Raw genomic sequence first — 24,914 nt, 5'->3', positions numbered from 1 at the left:
TATTTGAAGAAGACTTTGATTCAAACCGATTTTTGAAGAATATTTGAACTGCAAAGTAATTTTTTAACATGTTAATGATAATTAGTACCTACTCATAGGTTCTCGATTTTTATCAGAACCTACTTTTCTAAGCCTAATACCTAATATTGTAAAAATACCAAAGCTATGACAACCCTACCCAAAAAAAAACCAAGAGCGAATATCAAATACACTGAAATAGAGAATGCGGAAAATGTAAAATTGACGTTTTCACGATCCAAGGGATAGGTGTGAGTGAACACGATAATAGAAATGTTTGAACAACCAGACATTCCTAACACGACAGGCAATAACGTGGCAGGGCGTGGAAGGGCACTTATTGCCAAACGGCCATATTTGTGAACGAAACATTTTGAGGGGGATCATAATGGCTAAAATAACTATAGCAGTAAGAAAAATGGTCCCTGAGATACTGGCGGTTACCTAGATTGACCAATTGACGGATTGTTTACGGCCTAAAATGGTCATGCCGAACAACTTAGATCTGTGAATAAAATAAGCCACAACATTTATTAACATGAACTTTACAATTTTCAAAGAACTCGTACTATAGTTAAAATCACATAAACCATCCATTCCCAACACCACACAAAAGACCGTTATTCAAACTCACCAAATCGGATTAAAAAAGAAAAATTAAAAAAACGAACCAATGACACAATCATTTACATCGCGGATTCGAATTTTAAATTTTTAAACTTGGAACATTCGCTCGGGTGTTACGAATATCATGACATGAAAAGCTTTTCAATCGTACTTTATGGTATCACTGGTTCGCGAGGTTGAATACATAAGCTACCTGTTTTAAGACAAACGGTTTTCGAGACTCGTATATTTTGCTCTGATTTTTAACCCCAAATGCAAATGCTCGTCTAGAATAGATTGCGTCTTTTTTTTTGTTTGCGTGTACAAAAAAAGTATTAACTATTGCTTCATATCTAAGTATTGACGACAGTATGGATGATTTCATAAATAACTAATCCATGACATGACATAATAGCTCTTATAGCTAACTGATGACATCAGTTGCAAAACCAGAAAGAGACATCACTGCAAAAAACGCCTCCATTCTGTTAAACGACGAACATATTTTCTGCGTCAAACGTTCAACAAATAACTACAAAGCTCGCGAATTTATGGCATTTCTCTTTAATTAATGAGGATTATTACAACACGACCTTGGCCATCGATATATTCGTGTCTATGCCGAAGTGACATTAACGGCTGTGTCATGGCCGCGTTTCATGTGTCAAAAGTGACATTTTTACGGGTTTCTCATGCAAATTATAGCAGAATGGATGATTCAAGTCTTTTTGACGTATTTCAGTTGTTTTTGGTAGCCCTCTAGTAATATGTATTGCGATAATAATGTTGAGACTGGATTTTATCGTTGACTAGATGAATAATTGTTAAACATGACCTTCAATTACTTTAGTAAATTGATTTTGCATCAAAGACATGGCAAGTAGGGGATTTCAAATTAATTTATTTTACTTTAATAGTTCTTTGATCGAATGAATGGGTTTTGTGTTGTTTAGTACCTACGCTACGTAGTTAGTTTTCTTAGAGAGAGAGAGAGAATGGAAAATTTGCTAGTTACGTCGCACTCTTGGGATGACAGCCATCTTGGTTTTGCTCCAATTCCCAAACCAGCGATTCGAAGGGAGCTCCGCCAATGATCTATACATACGTCGTCCGCGCCGAAACTACTTTCAGATGTTACAAAATTCATAGGATTCCAGAACGAATTTGGAATATTCGAGAAGCATGCCTAGTTTCTGTATCATTTCCCTGCTCCCCGTGCGGTCCCCTGTGGTTGCTTTGTTACAATATTTATGTTGGAACCTGACGCAAAACATATTCTGTAGCCGTATCTACATGACTCTTGGATTTATCTTCACTATTTGACGTAAAAACATATAACATGTATAAACTATTTCATTTGCAGCAATTTTAGGATTTACAACCTCGTTTATAACGAAACTCCTTTTAAAAACTGCGTGTACAGTCATTAACTAATTTGAAATCGCTTTATTGCCCCTTGAAATAATTTTCTAGACTCTAACGTGTTTGGAATGAAGAAAATGTGTTCCTAATTCCATGTTCGTAATAATAACGATACTTAATTGTAACTGGTTAATGCCCGGTTTCTGAGGTCCACTTAACGAGAGTTTATCTATCCGTTAGCGTTATTGGTTCGATAACTCCTTCGAATGCGTTTCCGAGCTACGCGTCTTAAGTTAAACTCAGTTTAAACGACGTATAACTTAACTGCCCATATTTGGCCGTTTACCTGTCCCATAACTTTGTTTGACGTTTAGATGTCACAAAAAATACCACGTTTTAGGTTACTTTCGTCGCGTCGAGTCAGTTTTAGAAGCCAATGAACAAAATTATTATCAAAATGCCTACTTATAAAAATACAAACAATGAATATAGATAATATGGATGCAAGCAGCTCATCACAATCGGATTTCGAAGTGCTTGAAATAATTTCTAATATATCATATTAGTGTCACGGAATATAATGGACAGGAGAAATCCTATCGAAATGTTTACCTACATACAATTTGAAAAAGATATCGTTTTACATGTTGATTTCTGACACTTACTCGATTATTAGACATTAATTTTACGGATTTTATCGCAAAAGTACGTAAAATCCGTGAAAGTAGTTTTATGTAAGAGATATCGGTTTGAAAAAAGCACCGTAATACATCTGGATGATATTCATCACCCTACTCTACCTCCTGTTGCGCTCCTTCAATGCACATGGTCTGAGTTGGAACAATTTTTTATTGCGTTTTTTATATAATTTTAAAGGTACATTTGTAAAAGAGCCATCTATCGACAGATTAAGTAAGTACGTATCGGTTCCTTAACTATTTATCTGGCAGTTTGGTGCTCGGAAACGCAGCAAAAGTTAAACGGCGTTTATCAATTCAATAACTTTGTCGAATCGATAACTAACGAAGAGATATCCAGAGACTTCAGAAACCGGGCATAAGTAATGCCATAAAGTTTACAACGTTTCCCAATGTTTAATGGGCGCCTATCCTCGTAGCGTTTCCGTCATTATTCCACATCGAAAATAGCCACTTAGCTATATAACCCTGTGTACACTTTTACACCTAAATTACACCATCAAGCGTGCTGTTCAAACGGAACACATAAAAAGGAACAACACGTGAAGCAGTTAGTTTGGCACCCCCCTTAATAATAGGTGATTTGGCCTCCCTTCTCGCCCACATATAGACAGCGACAGGCGTATTATGATCAGAATAGTTTGGCCTCTACGTGGCGAAAACTTCACTAGCATTGTGGAAGATTGGCGTGTACGTTTTGAGGTGGGGCAGGTCTTCGTTCGCTGGTGATTTGCCGAGGATGCGTGCTTCCGAGCCATCTTGCAGGTTTCAGTCTAATGCCACTTGTATTGGACATTTTATTGTCACACGCTGCTACTTTTCCGTGAGTTGTGAACCTCGAATTTTAGGAAGTATGTTCTCACTGACGTTTTTATTGGCACTAAACGTAAAATAAAAGTGAACTTTGAGTGTTTCTAAGTTTTGCGGTTTTTTTATTTCGCCTAATATTTACTGCTGAGGTGTGAGTGTAAGAATGTTTCAATGAATTCGGAGGGAAAGCTATTGCCGCGATTGTTATGAAAAAAATAGGGCTGGTATTTAGGTTGCTTCAAAGAATTATTTGTTTGTTTCAATTTGAATTCTGTGATAAATTGCTTGGATAGGTAGAGCGACGTACATTGTTTTCTCCATTCTTATTTGTAAAAATTACTAAGTTATTATTACACTCAAAATAATGTCTGAAATCTTAGAAATACGAGGTCATGCCAGCGGTAGTTTGGCACAGTCATACCCTAGAAATTTTATCGATAAAATTCTTCCTTGAACTATCAACTTAGAAAACTTAAAGAATTCGATAGAAGCCCCAAAATATATATCCTACCCGATAACCGCAAGAATTTAATAGACACATCAAACTGAAACTTTGGGTCCCGCAATAAAATCTCCTTATAACGAAGTTCGCTCCGAAAATAATTCCAAATATTTCTGTGAATAATTCGAAATAATTCCGTTGTTTTATTTTTTAATGCTTCCGTGGCGGTTCGGGGCGTTTGGTCGTTTGCATAAATTACGTGTGAGTTTATTAGACTTTGTGGTACATAGAAGTGTCGTTTTCTCAATTTTCCCGCCAATTTTTGGGTTACAAAATGGCTGCCGGCGCGTCGACACGCACAGGCCTCACGCGATCCAACATTCCCTTTCAGGTGCGTTGAATTATTTATTTGTTTTCAATACGGCCAATAAAAATTGTTAGTATCTTTGTCTGACACTCATGTACAAGGCATAGCGATGCCGGATGCGACTGGTGTAACAATATTCGAATGTTTTTAAGGAGAGATATTGTCGGGCTGCTTTGGGGACAGTAATTGTTCCGAGAAAAACGCCCGGCATTTGTTTTTGTTGGCTCAAATTGTATTTTGATTTGGTGTAATGTGTGTTCTTTGCCCTGTTTTATGAGTGTGCATTTAAGAAGGAAAGTAGGACAAGTTGAGACACCTGGACCTTTAGGTAACATGAAGATGAGCGTTTAAGAAGATATATTTATTTCCTCAGTATAAGAGGTCCTTAGAGGACCACAGTATAAGTTCTGCAACATCTAAGAATACGAATAAGTAGAAACTATCCCTTGCTACCTCTTTATTTATACATGACCCCTAATGCACTTGTAAAACCCTTCTACCATAGCCAATTCCCCTTTCAGTTCAGAAATCTTTCCCCTTCGGATCTGAACCTGTCAAGTGCGAACCTCAAATATTTGTCCCATGGAGTTTGGTCAAAACAGAGGTAGTATATCATTTGACACTTTTAACATGTAGCAAGGGCTTTGGTCAATACTGGCTGGCAAATAGATTAGCTGGAGTTACTATAAGTTCTCGAATTGTAGTGATGGAAAAGTGAGAGGTTATCGAGTTTAGGTTAAGTTTAGTTTAGTTCAAATATCGGATGATTGGTAATACCATGTACCTGTATGATGCTAATAAAGATTTAGCGTAAATTATATGTACTACAGGATTTTTTCTTTTGTTTATAGGTTCGGATTATTACGTAAAACATATAGGTAATTATACGATATGCAAAAAAAGGTATATGTCACATTTTGACACATATGCGCAAGTACACAGCTTCTTTTTAACTACGCGCTCTTATTGTACCTATTTCACTTGTTTGAATATTATCATGCATATCACCTACTACCTGCTGCTTGTGTAATTAATTTCGAACTACATATGTATTCACAAAATTTTCACTCGAACGAACCACGATCACCAAAATCAGAAGCGAGTAACCAATAGTAGTGGCCTCGGTAGTGAAGTGCCAAATCAATGTATTTGATCCCAACTTGATCCAACGCAAATATTGGCGCCAACTCGAGCAAACATTTGCAAAGTATCGCATGTTGTGGGAACTACGTATGCACTTTAACACTGTTTTTTTTATACTTTTAGTCAAGTTCAGTGGAATTTTTCGAAATATGTACGCTCTTTTGTGGCTTCCCATTCATGTGGTAACTGTGTTTTTTGGATAGAGAAGACTATCTGACGTTTGTCAAAGTAACTCATATTTTATGTACTCTTTGACGAGTCTTTTAGATTCAAAATAGAAAAAAAGGAATATACTTATTGACGATTTCTTTGCATAGTCTATTTAAACCACTACATCGTCATTAGTGGCAAAAAACTGTCTAGAACTGCCTTCATTTTACTTATTGTCAACTTAAGCTCCAATTTCTTTGACCTGTGCCCTATAGGGTCCATAACTATTGTGTCTTGATCACAAAGTATACCATCTTTTAACATATGAAGTGCCAATAAATTGAGTATTTCCCTACTCTTCACTATCGAATGTACCACCTTTATAACACAGAATATCTAACAAGGATTTAACAGCAGTCCCGCGTATTTTAGGCCAGTACCAACACGAGCTACATAGACCGCAGGCAAGTCCCGCCGGGATTACAGCACTAGGCTATCGATTACGTCACCGAAGCCCTAAGCCAACGACAACTATCGAGGGTTGGCACACGACCAAAAAGTTTTAACGTAAATGCAGCCTGAAACTTGCTTAGTAGGGAGTTTGTGACGATGTGGCGATGTGAAAAGTGGGTGATAATGTTTGAGGCTAGTTAGGAATTATGAAGGGAATACCATGAAGTAGCACCTATGTGCGGTATTGTGATGTACATAAATGTTTCTACTTGACTCGTCGGTCTTGCGAACAGTAACAGTAAATATTCTAAAATGTGCGGAAAATTGCAACTTAAATAAAGTGCTGGGCTTCGGTATTCTAATTTAGATAAAACTAACATTTAGCTACACTTCTGAAGAATAATTCACTCTTAAAATGAAGTTTCAAAATTCAAATAAAATCCTGGCCCAAAATCTTTTTCACTCTGGCAACCCTATAAAAAGTTTAGTAGTAAAACATAAGGGCGTGTGTACACGCTATCGTTTGAAAAACGGCTGTGTTTACACACGCGCGTATGACCCCCGCTTGGGTCAGATGACAAATGGACAACCAGTAATGCTATACTGATACTACGTTGTATCTGTTTGTATCAACAAGAATCTGTTTGATAGGTCAGTTGAGAGGGCAAATCGTATAAAATATAACGTTGAAATAGCTGGAATTATTTGCTATTAGCTTGTATTAACTTTCACACAATAATTTCCACGAAACAACTGTTCGTTATTAGACTGGAAGCCAACCCCAACATAGTTGGGAAAAAAGCTCGGAGGATGATGATGAATTTCTAATACTAATAAACAACGAAATAACTAATAATATGTTTTCTTCTATCAAGTGTAGACCTCTTTTCTACAAAAAAAAAGAGCAAACTTCATTGGCATAACGAAAAGTCCCAAAAAGCCTTTAACTATAGTGTGATTAAAAAAAAAAGTCCGGCCCAATCAAGTCGAAATCCGAAAGCGCCGTTTTATCACTGGCCAGTATCAACTTTTATGATTTTTAATCAACTTAAAATTATTTGAACCCGATCTGGCGCCAGTCGTTGGCAATCAACTCTTAACGTCAAGCGGGTTTTCGCAAAGGATTACAGAAACTCTTTAATGTAAAACTTTGTACACCAAAAACGTAGTATTGTACTTCTTTCTAAAGTTTTTTTATTCTTCTTTCGACAATGGCGAATTAGTTTCGAAGAAAGGGTTGAATTTACGCTGCTTGGATTTCGGAGTTTTTTCGACTATGGTTTCTTTTTTTTTGAAAAGACGTATCTTTTTCGGAGTCCTTTTGAAGTTCAAACTATTGTTGCTGTACTTAATAACATTAGAGTAATGATGGCTAATCTCTTGATTAAAAACTACTGTTCTCATAGAAATTGGTTAGTATGTTTTTATGTATTGTTCGGTCTTCCTAAAAGGCCGCATGTCTTTAAAAGTTACATAGCCGGTTACTTTATTATGTATCTTCAAACACTCACTGTTTACATACATACCTACATCTTAAAGCCTTCTTACATCATCAACCCATTGACACAAACCTAATTGTTGAAGGTACCTATTCTCAAAACCGCCAACCGCATCACTCGATAATTAATCCAGTGGAACACTAGCGAACCGTAAGACGCTAGCCCCTTCGAGATTTTATCGCTTAATAGAGAACAATTCGGTAGGGCTGTGCACTTCGCCTCAATGGCTGCCAAAGGACATCACCTTTTGATCAATAACTGTATATAAATTACTGAGCATATGCCCTTCCTTGCTCGAGTGGGCACCGGCCCAGCCTTTGTGGCCCTATTTGTATTTTGTACAAATACATGTTTAGGTATGTCGAAGTTTGCTTACGGTTACAAGAAATTGTTGGTCTTTTTGAGATTTTGTAACTCTTTTTGTTTAGTTGGGGAAATTGGGTCGTTGTCTTCTTGTCTTTTAGTCAATAATTTTAATTAGCTCTTACTACTTTAATGTTTGTTTTAGCATCAAATGGCATAATTAAAGACTGAAGTTTATCACACTACTGCATCTTATCACCACACACCAAGCTACACTGTTAATTATAATCTTTCACCCAGGTGAGCATCAAAAACCACAGTTGAACTAGGATCCCAAAAAAAACTGCAACTCCAAACTTTTTGCAAGATACAGATGTTTCACTAACAAAGGGCTACTTGAAACGAATTAGACGCTTGAAAAACTTAAGCTTTTCACAATTAATAATACCCCACATGGACATATTAAGACTACCTCAGTTTATTAAAAGTAGCCTCGGAAATACTCGAGATGTTTTGAAAAAAAAAAAAACTTTGAGAATAAGCCCCCGATTAGTTGGATTGAATGGAGTTGATACTTGTGTTCCTTTTGTAGTAAAATCAAGATGTTTTGATGTTTTTATGAGCCTTTTTGAGATGGTTAGTGTATCTAGTCTGTTAGTAAACGGTGCGCAGAAAATAAATTCCTACCTTAGCAGTACCTAAGTATTATATCTGCATAGTCTTTCAAGTACGTCTATATAGGAACTATGTGTTCTCGTATGAGAGGACTAATCGTCATTAATGAACTAGCTTCCACAAGCGTTTCCACCCGCGTCCAGAGACAACTGCTCCGCATACCGGGATAAAAAGTAGTCAATGGCGTTCCTCGATAAATGGGAAATCTAACAGGGAGAGACTTTTTCTAATTTATCCAGTAACTCCTGACTTAGGAGCCTCCAAACAAACTCTTCAGCTTATTAAGCTACATTGGTCATCCTCCGAGCCTTTTTCCCAAACTATGTTGGGGTCGGCTTCCAGTCTAACCGGATTCAGCTGAGTACCAGTGCTTTACAAGAAGCGACTGCCTATCTGACCTCCTCAACCCAGTTACCCGGGCAACCCGATACCCCTTGGTTAGACTGGTGTCAGACTTACTGGCTTCTGACTACCCGTAACGACTGCCAAGGATGTTCAATGACAGCCGGGACCTACAGTTTAACGTGCCATCCGAAACACAGTCACAGTACACAGTATTAAGCTACATTGGTATAAGTTAAAAGCGGATTCCACATAATATTCTTTACCAACCACAAACAGACTCACTCACCTCAGTATATCATTCCTAAAACCTTACGACTCAAATATTTATACCCGTAATTAATGGCTACAATACACATTAAACCACAATGATTGATAAAAGGCATCGCCAATAATATAATTAAACGATTTAGCGACGCCATTTTGATGTGTTTGTTTAAGTCGCCAGGGAATGTTGCCACTACAATAAAATACCGGTGATAGGGCTGTGTTATATTGCACGCGATGCGATGCGAGTTTCAGTATATGTATACATGTATGTATAGGTAGGTCTATACAAATTATAAGAGCAGTTGACTTTTCAAGCTACTAACTGATTTTATTACTAAGATAGAGACCTTAATTTACTTTTTACATAAAAATTAAGGACTAGACAGAGGAAAACAAAAGACAACAGTATTAAATTGGTGACATCAGCCTACCGTTTTTTTTGCCAGAGATATCAAATACGTCAATTAAGCTTTTTTTAAAGGAAAAGTGACTTGACATATACTTCAAAATATGAAATAAATTACTAATTTCCATATCACAAAGCGTCAAATTAAAACCTTCAAAGACGAAATTACAGAACAAATCGGCAGTGAGTACCCACTGTCCGCTGTCGGCTCGCTTACCGGCGCCCGCGCAGACCATAAAATTAAGGGCGCTGTAAATAACCACGATTGCCGACTATATATCCACGGCTTGATTCACAGTCCCAAGCGTTTGTTTTTAAAAACTTTATTAGGATTCAGATACCATCGGTCAAATGGTGGTACTTAATTAGTTGGAGAATCGACTAATGGGTTATGAGTAAGATTCTTTTGAGATTTCGTGGGGTAAATGTGATATCGCTTGAATATATTGTTTTGTATGGAACGGTCCTTATGAGAACTAGGATGATTAATAGGTATGTCAAAATATATTGAAAAATAGCAGGATCACAGTACCTACCCATAGTACCTTAGGCATTCGTTACCGAGGCCAAGGTTTGGATGGACGACCATATTGTTAGGCATATTAAGGAAAAGTAAGTTGCATATATGTATTGTGTACCTACTTAGTTTTGCTTCGTACAAGCGAACAAAACGAGGGTTGTCACTAGTTTTCCAACTATAAATATTAATTTAACAGGAAAACAAGTTAATAGTAGGCGGTGGTCGCCTTATAAAATTATATCTAGACCAATTACTTGACATACACTTCATAGATAATTGAAAATTATTAAGTTATCAAATGTTATTACTCTGCCTTTATTATAGAGTTCAGGTTGTTTTATTAATTCTGTCTAGTCATAAATATGCAAAGAGAGAACCTCTATTATAGTCTTTGGAATACTGGTAGCCATTTATTTTCTAGAAAATTGCTAGATTTTAAATATTACGCCGAAAATAATTGCTGAAATCATTTTTGAACACTTTATTTTATAAAGATTTTACATAAAAAAATGTATAAAAAAAGAACAGCTTTTTTTAAGCCATTGGAAGTTTAAAAAAAGCTCCCAATATTTCATATTAATAGTTACTAACCATTGTAGCGATAATATCAGTGCTATGAAATATCGATGTTCGGTCGAAAATCGGCATCTCGTCAGACTGGGGGACAAAAAACTTTGAAAACAAAGCACATCTATCTTGTCAAGCTGTTTCGTAGTTTTTTTACAAATACAACTATTTGTGTATTTTTGAGCCGAAGTTTTCAAAAGAAACAATAGGAGAGATTTTTAATTATAGGGTTTGATTGAAAAAGCGGATTTATGTTGTTAAAGTAGACATCTTTTCTGTCAGTCATACAACAATTTTTTTTTCTAATATTTAAATTGTCATTAAAACAGTCTAACTAAAGTTTTTTTTTACAATCAATTATGTAAAATAAAACATTTTCCATTGTCCAAATATACCTATATTTTAACTACCACTTCGACCAAAATACAGAACCTCAAAACGCAACACATTCATAAGCGACAGATGAAAAATACGAAAATATACATCATTTCTGTCGAGGTAGTCAGGTGTTGTCGAAATTCTACGCATACCGGCCGCGACCGTCGTTATTTCAATTACTTTAGCCCCTCGTCAAAGACAAAAGCCCTGACATCCAAAAAACAAAAAAAAAACAAGCGCCCATCGAGCGAATTAAAAAAACAATTGTGTTATCTATGATTGGATCGCGGTCGTGTAAACGGCCAAGTGTAAGTTACTAAAAGATCCCGCCTTTTACTTTACAGTAGCCTTTATTTATTTTTTGTAAGTGGACTGCGCAATTTTTTTTTCTTCGGTCGGTGTTTCCGAATTGAATTCGGGGTGGGTCCTACTTTGAGTGAAAAGATTGTTCGGAAAACGAATTTTAAATGATTGACAGTTATGACAGATTGACATTTTGGCGCCAATGTTTAGTCAAAATATCAGAAAAAGATGTTTCGCATTTTAATAAATGCAGTTTTGTCAAAAAAGGCCGAACATCCCGAATGTCATGACATCCGAAACTCATAACACATAAATAAGGACAGAACGTTACAAAATTAAAACCTGTCACACAAACATAAAACGCCCTATCAACACGCTATAAAAAAACTATAACCTCTGAAGCATACACTTAACATGGCGATAATCTATTGAAGGAAAGCAAGATGATGGGCACCCAATGTAAATATCTGTAATAGCCGTAACATGCACAAAGGGACCCCGCAGACAGCGCCAGGGGTCCAACCCAACCTCGTTTTAATTATAATATCACCCACATTATAAAGTTTTTGTTGAAAATGTAACAAAAAAGAGGCAGACTGCTACTTTTCGGATGCGGTATAATGCTATTGTTGGTCACAATTTTTCGGTATAATTGTTCATTGAGATCTAAAGATGCATGAAGTGGAAACTATTGTAGGCTTTGGAGCCGTGAAGGTTTGGAGATCTTTAGGCTTAAGTTTTGATGTCTGTTTTGAACAATGTTTGGCAGAGTTTTTGAAGACCGACTTCATGTTATGTTGCAAAACTTCATCATTAAGTTGCAAAAAGGCAAGTCTTTGGAATTTTTGGTCTTAGGAATCGCACCCAAAGACCACAAACCAGGCAATGTTAATAAGCTTGTTGTTTCTGAATTTGAATATGTAGGTAGCCTTTCTCCTTCACAACTCCGCAGCTAAAAAAAGAGTCGGTACTCACGAAACCGTGCTTGTCACTAATGTTGTTTGTCAGTTTCAGTTTGTGGAAGGAAACCACCTTCTGCATCCACTGCTCGCCCGTGGAAGGCGAGTCTGGGTGGATGTACATCCTCTTCGGCATCTCAGGGTCCGCCTTCCCGGCCACCATCCATCGACTCCGAGAACAAACGCACACGTTCAAGTAAAAACACAAAAAACCTTCAAATTGACTTAATAAACCAATTAAACCAATCAACAAATTCTTTCTATAATTGTAGGAAAGTATTGACCGATTGACATGAATCTTTGAATAGTTCATTAGTTAGGAAACTACGTATCATTGTTTTAATTGATTGATTATTGGCATTAAAACTCAATTGGAATTTTAGCGAAGTAATGATTTTTATTGAAGCAATCTCGTCCTCATTTAGAAAGCGTGACATGCTCTTATATACTAATGATTGTGTAAAACATGCTGTAAGTAAGACAAACAAGCTATTAAGTTCTACAGACAACTGTGCACAAGAAACAATGTGAATGAAAGATCTGCGTGCAACGATTATTCATACCAAAATGTGCGACGTCGAAGCGAAATGTATGTAAATTGTAACAGAATATGATAATGTGGTCTCAAAAAATGGACTTGAATCCCCAACGATGGAATCTCGTCGCAGTAACTTGAACACGAGTGACAGTAGAGCGAACACATTCGCAGTCCCGAGCCCTACAGTCCTGAACGCAGATCTCCAATATCACACATCATAATTGCAACAATACGCATGCTTCTTGCCTCTCGTTTATTTAAACGAATTACATTAAAATAAGATCAACTATCTTTAGCCCCGTCATCTACTATTTTCTTATTTTAATTTAATTCCATCTCTTTATTTATACCTGTTGTGGAATTTGTATCTGCAATCGTCGGCAGCTACGATGTCCATTAGCAAAATGTATTTTGCTTTTTTATCAAGACCAGAAACGCGAAGTTTGTAGGCAGGAAACATACGTCTGCAAGCAATCGAGAGAAAAACATGGGTTGGGACTTGTTCTTTTGCGACAACGATTTGACATCACGTCGATTGTGAGACATGTTGCTGAACTAGTTTCACTTTTTATGTTGATGTACTAAGAAACGCGTGTTTAGCTTGTGATCTTACGCCGTGCTAATTAGATTTTATTCATTTCATGTCGCCCATTTTAACTACTGACCGACAGACTAGAGCAACTGGATTATCTGTTGAGTCGCGTTTCGCGGCGTTTTTCGTCTAATCAGCGCGACACGACGAGGTGTTATAAAGCATCTGCGACACACAAAAAGGCCGTGTTTCCGCCACGAACGACCAAAGATGGCGAGGTGCGCGTCCATTGTGCGGTTTTGCGCTGTCGCCAAATCGTGACCAACGCACGTGATCAAATGCGGTGTTACACCAACTTACACGAATACTTCAACGATACAAGCGTCCAAGAAAAAATCGTCTGGATCTCGTTTAGAATCCCATCTCGTAATTGGTAAGTAATTTATGTACGAAAGATTTGTAATAATTAATTACCATATTAACGGCGCTAGGCGGCCGCCTTTGTCGGCGTCTGTATCGGTTTACGGCTGACTCACAGTCGCATTTTGGACCGGAATGCTCGGGTCGTATTAATTAACGGATATTAAATCGAAGTTTATCGGCCGCATCTCGATGTTGCCAAACCTGCGGCCGTTTGATACCGACGTGGATCGGCCGCGAGCCGAGGATGGTACCTTATCGCGCTTGTCATCGGGAATCAAACAATGTACGATCAAATACGATGATTATCGATTTCAGATGCGCTCTGAGGGATGTTCGCCACACCCGGAAGACTCGTTGTGTTTTTTGTCGCCGAGATCTCCCAAGGAGATTGTCGCCGCGAGTTCAGCTCCAATTTTGGTTAATTTGGGAGAAGAGTACGAGTCGCGTCGGTATTTCTCACCTCTGGTGTCGGCCCGGCTTTTTACATTACCGCAGCGGCGTTTGAGACAAAGATATTTTAATGATATTACCCATTGGATGCGAGTTGAATCCTTAATCGTCGGATCCAGGCGGTGTCCAGTTGTCGTGCGATGTCGTTGCCCTTAAATTAAGCGTGTTTCGTACAAATTGTCTGGCCGCAATTAACGAACGCATCGGAATCGTTTCGTGATGGGAACTAGTGCATTGCGTGGGGAGAATCACAAGCTAAATGAAAACAAGCGTGTAACGGAACGCTGTTAAAATGGAATGAGCATCTCCAATCAACGGTGATATCTGTAAACGTGAGGCCGACAATCCGGCGTCTGATTGACGCCAGGCTCTCGGCTGATGTACATTGAGAAGCAGACATGTGAAGACGAGGATGGTGATGTAGTCCGGCAGGTAATGAATGTGGGTCTACCTGTTGTGGAACTTATATCTGTAGTCGTCTGCAGCGACGATGTCCAGTAGGAGGATGTATTTGGCCTTCGCGTCTAGTCCTGAGACGCGGAACTTCATTTGTGGGAACATTTGTCTGCAAATTGCAAGTTTCGTTGTATAACATGCTCGTTGGTTGCTGTGGAATGGCTTACAAATAGCTTATGTCTAGTTATTGTGATCGTTGTCGCTCGCTTCCTTTACCTTAGCGGAATATACCAAATGTGTTGTGTGTATGAACTTTTTGAAACCTTAATTTTTCCTAGAATAATAAACGAATTTTGACAAATGAATTGTTTTATATACCCCTGCCTTAATAAGCCTCATGACGGATTTCACACAATTGCTTGCATCATAACAATTAAGTCATAACAATTACTATGCACTTCTAGTACTGCCTACTTGCAGTTGACATCATCAACAAAAGTGCATCCAGGAAACGCAGTGCTTATCAAATAAGGATAATCAGAGGCTGGTTGGCTCATTAGGCTCTTATTTATAGACCTTACGTGATGATCACCGCAATGTTTGTGGACAACTGATAGATGTCGTGTCTCCACCATGTGTTTGGAATACAGAATTAATAACTACTTCAAGAGTGTTCTCAGCTCTTTCTATTGTACTAATGAAGACAGAGATGCGAGTATTTTCACCGTTTTATCAGCTATCTTTTAGCATCTGATTTTGAACACTGAGTGAATTTTGAAATCTTGTTGTGCCTACATCCGCTTACGGTGTTTTTTTATTTTGTTATTTACAAGTAATACAGTTTGAATTTTGTGTCCTGTTACACGACCTCGGGTTATTTAGATTTTGGATACTTACTAGACTTGCAATTACTTTTTTTAAGGAAATATTAAGTACGCCTTGGCCTTTTCGTATTTCACCTGATTTATTGTTTCTGGTGACCTATGCAAAGTTTGTGATATGTTTGTTAAGTGAGTCGTTAAGTAAAAAAAAATGCTAATCCTTCCCAAAGGAGATTTATTGTCTGCTATAATACATATAACCTTTGAAACAGCTTTCCTCAACTAATCAAAGAACCTACCCTAATTAAATTAGGACCAGAATCAATTGATACATAATTAATTAGTTACTTTTTGCGATATTTTATAGTTCTAGTTAACGTAGCGACATCTACTAGACAGGTATTATTTATGACTACCAGTCTGTCAATAAAAATATAATTTATGGTTCCTTTGACATGTTGACGAGAATAAACGGCGATTATATCAGTTTTATAACGTGTTTCTAAGTTAGTTTGATGTCTTATACCATGTTCAGGTGGTAGTAGAAACTATGTTTCTACTTATTTTGATAAAAGATTGTAGTTTAAGGAGATACTTATGTCATTCACGTAAACACAGTTATTTTTCTGTGTATAAATATGATAATTTGATGGTCTTTTATACATGTAATGATGTGTCGAAATTGATAAAGATACGAAGAATTCTTCTTTAGACGTGCCTAAGTCTACTCATAGATTGTAAATTATGAATTTATTATTATCATTGACTAGAAGTCAGAAGCAATATTGAATCAACATTTGCTAATTTCTAATAAATTATTATGTACGTCTATAGAGTTTCTTACTCTCTTTTCCATAAAACCAACTCCTTCTATTAGGTTTATTTGAAATTTAAAAAAATCTTTGTCTATTGCTTACTATATAACCATTCTTGCACATACATCTGGTAAAGTTAAAGACACTATAATCGACGAATTCAGTCTTAAATCAAAAGCCGTCAAGAAAAGATCTCTTTGTTATAATAATAATAAAAACTTGTAATTCAATACAATCATCGTCGCTTGCTACAACCGCGTAACTTAATACAAGAGTTACCGTAAGTAGAATAAACCTGTAGTACTAGTGCGGAATTTATTGGACATTTTACTGAGCTTATTTTGATGAAGGAAGTGGTACAAAACTTTGGTTTTGTATTTGTGGTCACCATGAATGCATTTTTTGGGAATAGGTACTAACAAGAAAACTCTCAGTGGCGTGCACTTGGAGAGGCCTATGTCCAGCAGTGGACTGCGATAGGCTAAGATGAACAAGAAAACACTATCTTTTAAAAACTAATCTTCCAAATATACAAGAGTAGCTACCGTCTGCTGTTTCACCCGTGTTCTTATGGAATTGCTACTTTTATTCAGCTACATAAGCTACACATGTCATGGAAGAATCCACGTACACAATATATATTTTTTTGTCTGGATAAATCATCAAATGATCTCACCAGCTGTAGGTGCATCGTGAGGGAGTGTCAGACTCTCTGACTGAAACCCACCATGCTCCTTATGGAGCCTTTCATGTTCCTCTTTCGAACATCCATACACCCTTGTAAATATACTTCAATGCTTAGTTATCACTTAATAACAGACTTACAACTATTGATTTCCAAGTCATAAATTCTAGTTTCTTTAACCACCAATGACAGTTTGTAGCTATCATTACAAAATAAGTCAAAACATAGGACGGTGCAAAATTATAGCGCTTGTCAATCAAATGTCATAGTGAGTCGTTCTCACTTGTAAAGGACCCTTTTGTACTGGGAATATTATCGACCATAGATAAGGGAATGTATTGATTAATTTATGATTGACTGGTTTTTTGAATTGTGGGGCTTTAATGCGAAAATTTTCTGTACTCTAACCCCGCACTCAGAGACATTTAATGATTGCTTAAGTCACTCCTTAGTGACAGATTCTCATAGAAATTAACCATTAAATGTCTCTGAGTGTTTCCATTAGAGTGCTACGCATATTTTTGTTTGGGTCTGTGGACTTATTTGCACGTTATCAAAATTCTGTTTTTAAGTAAGTTGCACGTGCTTGTTTTCTTCATATTATGCTTATGTGTATGAAGCTATTGTCATTTGTTTGTCACAATTGTCAAACAAAAAAAGTATTTTATTTATTAACCAATCTCAGAAAAAAGATACGGTTCTCAATTCGACCACATCTATATTTTTTTATCCAACTTCTGTACATGGCACTACCAAGAAACACATCCTACTACATACATACGGTTAAGTTAAATTGGCACCCCACTAAGTACTGACACTCCGATGACGTCACAGTCCAGACTGACGCACTTACTGACTGGGCAGAGCGATGGTGCGTGAAGATATTGCATTCCGATTAGAAGGTGTTAATCATAGGTGTAGTTCAGCGCTAATTGGTAGCTGTACCTATGTATTATAGGTACTACAATAGGCGGAACAATAGAAATAACATTTTTGAACGAACAAAAATTACATTAAGAACAAAAAAAATATTGTCTATGGTCAAGTAATTTTCACCACTTTTATAAAACTATGCTTGAGCGGATATCTCACTTGATAATGGCACAACGAAGCCATTTTGAGTTTTGGCAAGACTATTTATGTCATTAAGGATGGTCCTTAATAATATCATCATGACAGCAAATGAAAATAAACACGACAAGTACGAATTTCCCATGACACTCAAAAGCATCGCATCGCCATTTTTTTCCGCTTCAATTACAAAAACACTGCAACGTTAACAACTAATTACAAAAACTTTAAACTAAAACGATCCATTACTTCAATTTACGGCTCAATAAAAAAAAAAACACCACAACCATAAATTTATCATTTTTGACATGTGTCAAAACGACGCCTTTATAAGGTGATTAATTAAAAATCCCTCTTTCAATTACGGAGCGCGATAATTGGTAGTAGTGAAAATTTTCGCTTTTTTTAAAAGGGTAGGGGGTTGTGGGGGTGCTCAGTACATTGACGCATTCTTGCGGCTTCGTTCGAGTACGGTGGGTGCCACCATCTTGGTTACGGTTAAACCGATAGTTTTTTTTGAGAAATAGTTTTGTAGCTTTAAAAATGATGGTAGATTTTGATGTGTTTTTAGCAATTTGAAAGATTTTTGTTTTTAAAGAAGCGTTTCTTAAACTTATTAAGGCATTCTGATATGCCAAAGAAACGCCTTTTTTGATAGCAGCAATCTTTCAACAAGAAAAGCTTGGATCATTCTTTTGTATTTGCAAAATTTTCTCTTCCTAACGTCTCAGTCGATATTCTGTATCAAATAAGTCTATCTACTTCTCTTCATCATAACTTTCCTACTACGGGTCTGCTGGAGGAGATTTCGTAAGAAATAAGCATTACCTTTGTACTATTTTATGCTATCTCTACTTCTTTTATTTTCTCTGTGTACATAAATGGTTAAATAAATAAATAAGTCCTAATTCTGCATCATTATACTAATACTAATATCAATTGATGAACGACTGCCCAACATCAGTTCCTAACCTAAACTCTAAGTTCAAAGGATACGGGTGACGGTGCAACCAGGCGGTCACTCCACCTTATCTTGCAACGAAGCGACGCCGCTACACACATGACATGTATGTATAACTAAATCAATGGCGTCTATTCACACTAAAAGTGACAACGCATTTGTGTTTCGCGTGTTCTAGTCTTCTAGTTTTTTTGACATATTATTTTATGCTATATCTGTATCGTTATTGTAATTTTAATATCTTTGGAAAGATTTTTAGGGTTCAGTATCAAAATCAACCGACTTTTGATTGGACTTCGCCTTTCTGTCTTTCTAGTTTCTAGGTGGGAGTTCGTTATTTTTTTTTTTTCAGTTTATGAAAACAATGATCTCGTACAAGCACCTCAATTTCCACGATATGATGTCGATTTTCTTTTAATTTTCTATTTTGTTTTTATGTAAGCATTTAGGAAAGTACGTTTGCTTGAAATTCAGCCAGCCCAAAATTATTAAAGACTGACAGTTTTTGTTGCGTATTTTTAGACCAGCTCAAAAAGAAAATAGAAGACAAACACTTGAATGAATTACAGCAGCATTTGTTTTTGTTCTAATAAACATTTCATCATTACTAATTCTGAACTCATAACTTAAACAGCTGTTTAAAAGAAAATGGCGCTAAACTATTAACAAACAAGGTGTTCGCCAATAGTTCTAACACTTGAATTGTAATAAATATGATAAAAAATATGTAGACTGATAAATTATTGAATAAATTAAGAGTTTTTATTGCCACATTTCAACTGTTGATTTTTAGGCATGGAAATGATTTGGTCATTTTTATTTATGTACTTAATTTTGAATCGTAGCGATAGAAATATATATTTATTTTTTATATACAGTAAAGGTACACGGCAGATGTCATTTGCGGTCAAAAAAAAAATACAAAAAAATTGCTTAAAAAACAAAAAAAAACTAAATTCTAATTTCAAAACCAGCCACTTCTAGTTTACCTATACCCGCCAACGTCATGTGGGGCGCACCATACATCTACCATCTAACATAGAACCTCGATCGACTATAAAGATAAACCGAATTCCGCTACCGAACCATCTGACTAATTAATAAAAAATAATTAAGGAATTTATACGGCGAACATAGGATTCTTACTCGCGACCACAAACTTATAATATTTTGTATTACGACGCACTTTGATACGGGAACAACACCTTTCGTTTTTAAAATGAAATTAGGGTCAGATAAAAGTAGTGTAGTTTGTTAACTGAAATTCGTTATTCGACACGTAAAAATAGTTAAGTAAGATAAGAAAGCAAGTTACACGGGAAGTATTTACCACTTAAGGTAATAAGCCAGATATTTTTAAAGATTTAGAAGAGATTTAAAACATTTTTAGTCATGAAAAACGATAAAATAATTAGGACATCATAAGAACTACAATAGCTAGGGATCTAAATCCCACTGTCAATAAACCTACTATTTACAAACCATATTATAAAACGTAACACCATAAAGTAAACGCCTCTGTTGTTTAAAAAGCAAAGGCAAGCGCCATACAGCCAAACGCATTGTATTAGATATTAAAAGACATTTGATGGCCATGTGATTTAAGACAAAATGTCCGCGTAACTTGTGGATAAAAAACCCTATAAATAATGGTTAACAAAAGCGTTGTCATCCCGTTTCCCTTATCGAGGGACCGACGACGGTAGCTTTGATGACCAAACGAGAGCCGTAGAGTTGGTTTAGAACCTTTTTTGTCTGTAGTGCGTTTAATTTTTACGCGCGCATTTTTCTTAGATTGGATTTGAATTTCGAACTGTCTTTTAATGGAATAGAAACTTTTTGTAGAAAATGATTCCGATTTCAAATGTGATTTTGAAGTGTTGCAATATAAAAAATAAAGTCAGTAACAAAAAAGTTTTCACACAAAAAGTGTAATAAGCTGCAATAACTTCCAGAAAAATTCAACAGTATTTTCGAGGACACGAATTACCGTCCATCTTTAAAAATGTATTACGTGCAAGCGACTCCATGCCTCCCAGATGGTAGATAAAGGCTTGTAAGTTCCACGCGGCGCCAAGCCGGGGTGGGCCGACGTTACTAAAACATGTATCTAATAATGAGCCTTAACTTGATCCCCTATCTCATTTTGGGAGTTAAAATTCCAGTAGTAACTTTTACTTAGTTGAAAAGTATTGTTTTGTTGGTAACATGGTATTGGAGCTTCGATAATGCGTTGATTTTGGTAAAAGAAAGTCGAAAAGTAAGGCCGACTTTAATGTAGAGCAGATATTATTTTCTCAATTTATTTTTCAAAGTGAGGACAGAGCCTGTCTTAGAATTTTCACAAATAAGAAGCTACATTGACACAGGCTGGACTTGGACTAAGCAAAAGATTTTTTGAAGACGCTTTTCAAGACCCGAGGCTCAGTCACAAGCAAACTAAGGCCAGTCAGGTACTTAATAAAATAAAAATGCCCAGGTATCAAAAAACAATATCCCTTTCAAAAATGACCACACCACAACTTTACGCAATCCACTTAAATCCTACGATCTACACTGGATCGAAGCAAAAGTAAGGCTTTAATTAAAAGAACTTAATTAATATGAGTACCGGACAACGGACCGGACGGACCGCACAAAAACATTTGCACCTGCGTTGGCTTGGAGGTTGGATGTTGGCTGTTGGATAGTTGGGACCAATGTTTGTTAATGATCTTGGATTTAGTGCTGACTATTGTGGTTGGTACAAGAAATCAGTCAGTTTGAAGACAATATACGTTTTGAAGGATGTATATCCTAAAGAAGTATAACTTTCTGACACCTGTTGAAGATACCTAGAAAGGCAGATGTTATTTTTTCCAACTACAACTTGATATTGTCTACCAATTTACTCCAGCGGCTTAATCAATTTCACACGCCCGATTAAATACCAGCTTACAACGAAGACAGCCGTGATAATACGAACAAGCAAGCACAAAAACAAGCGAACAAACAAGATTCCGATTTCAAAACACCAAAAATGACGCGACACCAAACTTTTTTGTCGACAAAAAGGTTCAAAATAAAACGCGGGACTTTTGATCCGCGGCCCGACAAGTGACGATTAGTCGCTGCGACAAAAAGATGTGGTTGTCGATGTCGCTGTCATGTCGTTCTGTCGCAAAGGCGTCTCGATAGATCCTCTGATAACGTATGAGTAATGATACTCTTGAAACCCCATAATCGTTCTTAAGAATATTTTGTTTATGGTATCTATTAGTTGGCTGTGATAAGGTTAAGGATAATTTAATAGTTATTTGTTTTGGAAATAATGCTGATAAGTTTAATGATAAGTTTCAGTTCAGTTAACTGTTAAGTGCTTTCTTGTTCTATGGTTCTATTTACCCAAAATCGAAGCATTTTAATTCCTCGCAGGAGACCAAAACTAGCTTATCTCAATTAATCTCCCAAACACCACAAGCATACAGAAAAAAAAAGAAAACAAACTAATCGTTGGATCACTAACGAAAACGTGACATCATTACCAAAATACCATATTAGCGTAACGAAACAATTCGGTAAATCGACTTACTTTCCAATCGATTCGACTAAAGTCATCACGCACAACACTAACAGAGAATGCAACGATTATCTGGCAATTAATTAAAAGTAGCCAATTAGCCAAAGTAACACATTCTACGATCTATTTACGTGACTCGGTTAGCAATAAAACGTATGGTGGGAACCTCGGCTGCACGTGACGAGCTTCACAATTTGGGCCATATTCTACGTCTTAAGGAACATCTTGACATTATTAGAGTACTCTGTGATTTGTGGTTATGTTAAAAAGGCAAATTAGATGTCTATGGTGGAACGTAATGGCCGCGGGGACGATGACTCGCTGGATACGGATTTTGTTTTCGTTTGCCAGGTGGGTATGTCCAAATTGTTATGTAATGTGTGTAGGACATTTGTTTAACTGTTGTTTATAAGTAAATGCTACTAATTCTACAGAATAGCAGTGAAAGGCTAGGCAAGTAGACCGAATCCGTAATTGAAGATCACTACTAAAAGAAGATTACTAATTAGTCCAAATCAATGCCGATCATACGAGACGTTGACACTAAAACGTCTACTAATTATATCACCAATGAGGACCAGTAACGTCATTAATCATAGCCAATAACTTAGAACCCTAAGCACCTATTTCTACACAATTAGCGCAAAAATTAAAAAGAAAAAACTTCACAGCGCGCGCCACAACCGAAAAAAACCTAAGATGGCGGCTTGCTTACGACGAAATGTCGGGAATGTGTCCACGTGGAGCCGAATTCAGGGCCGAATGTAAACGCTCCCGTTCTATATGCTTTATTTTGGATGTCTCCCATTTGTTATACATAATACATGTAGGGACCGTATCGCGGGATCGCGACTGTCAGAGAATTTTCGACGGCGCCATCCAGCCGCCGCGAATACAGGCTGATGCTCTTTAGTTCCACAATTATGTTCGGTTGTAGCGAAATAAAAGGAGTTAAAAGGTATTGAAAGTTACAATAAGTAGACCTGAAAGTGATTTTTGTCTGGACCGATTTAAATTACAACTTCGTTTGAGCAACAGATTGGAACTACTTTTCGAGCTGACTGTACTATGAAAATACCAATAAAACTCCTATTAAATATTGCTTTCATTATATGATTTTTTCGCTGATTGATTTAAAAAGTCCCATTAAAACTACCAAAAAGTTCAACCTCTCCAAAAAGTTCCAAGAGACATTTAATACCATCCTCTATGGTCCAGCTATTGGAGAACAGAAAGAACACGGCGCGACATGAACTTATGAGTTACAGTCGCCGTGACTTTTTGTATCCGAACGCGGAAAATTAGCTTTGTGAACAAATACGCGCCTTCGGAGTCGCTCCTTTAAATGAGGTAGATACTCTCTGAGAAAGGACTGCGTTGTGCGTGGGTAAGGCTCGTTTGCCTAAATAAAACTTTCAAGTCTTGCAGTTTTACATACGTAGGACGATTTTAATGGACGTGGATATAAGGGATTTTGATGCTTGTCATTTTCACGGTAAGATTTGTAATATGGATCATGACTAAAAAAGGAGTGTATACATAATATGAAATGATATTAAACACAAATAAATTGGAGCAGGGTCACGATGACGATCAATTTTGAGTAGATTTTCAAGTTCCAATTCTTCTTAGACATTAAAATTAGTCAATTAAAGAAGTGGGTTGCGAATGCTTTTGATTCCAAAAACGGTACTTCGCCTCATTACGATCCAAAAATAGAAGACCCACTTAGCTCCGAATAAGGCATAACCGCAATCTGACTATTCAAATTGTCACTTATTCTGTATTCAGAATAGTCTTAACCATCAAACGATAAATTCGGCGCCGAAAAAAACACAATTAAATCAAACTGTTGTATTTACTAGAAATCCTTGAGTTTACAAAGTTAGACAAGGTTCCGTTTCTTAAAATTGCCGTTTATTCTTCGTAATCCTTGGAGATGGGAAACTGGTAGGTCGGACCTGCATACCAATAGACCAGGTAGTGTATGAGAAAAATACGCAAAAATCTACTAATGTAGGCCCGTCACGCGTGACATGAGGTGAAGATGGAAAATTAGCAAGATCGAGTAAGAATAATGACGGTAATTTATTTACTTATGCTAATAAGGCTTGAGGAGGTTTCAAGGCGTAAAACTTTTAAACAATACTATTTATCAACTGTTTACTTGGGAATATTTCCATGGCTTTTTAACTACCATACTTTGTCTGTAGATTTGCTAGAATACAGTCAGAAAGTACAACTGTTATCAAAGCATTTCACTTAAATAGACATCATGTTAAGCATCAACACATTATCAAGAATAGAATCTACAACTAGAGATACCGGCTTCTCAATCTTCCAGTAATTTGAAAAAAAAAGACTGATCAAAGACAATACGAAACCTATATGA

At 36.7% G+C, this 24,914-nt stretch overlaps 1 protein-coding gene across 8 annotated transcripts in view; it reads right to left on the bottom strand.

The window, feature by feature from the left end:
• The window catches only part of LOC110375620 (T-box transcription factor TBX3), a 98,015-nt gene that overhangs the window by 48,465 nt on the left and 24,636 nt on the right, over positions 1–24,914 (bottom strand). For 5 of the 8 annotated variants that reach the window (XM_049843078.2, XM_049843077.2, XM_021333803.3 and 2 more), the window contains exons 2-3: positions 14,666–14,779; positions 12,288–12,441 (exon numbers count right to left, since the gene is read on the bottom strand). In XM_049843078.2, the coding sequence (XP_049699035.1) occupies positions 12,288–12,441; positions 14,666–14,779 (268 nt within the window). Of the gene's footprint in view, positions 1–12,287; positions 12,442–13,159; positions 13,274–14,665; positions 14,780–24,914 lie in introns of all 8 variants that reach the window. The other 3 variants (XM_049843082.2, XM_049843076.2, XM_049843081.2) reach the window with 1 other exon arrangement.

This window comes from Helicoverpa armigera, chromosome 22 (assembly GCF_030705265.1).
Source record: "Helicoverpa armigera isolate CAAS_96S chromosome 22, ASM3070526v1, whole genome shotgun sequence".
Classification (NCBI taxonomy): Eukaryota; Metazoa; Arthropoda; class Insecta; order Lepidoptera; family Noctuidae; genus Helicoverpa; species Helicoverpa armigera.
The sequence above is the reverse complement of the archived record's forward strand: the minus strand, read 5'-3'. Positions and strand labels throughout refer to the sequence as shown.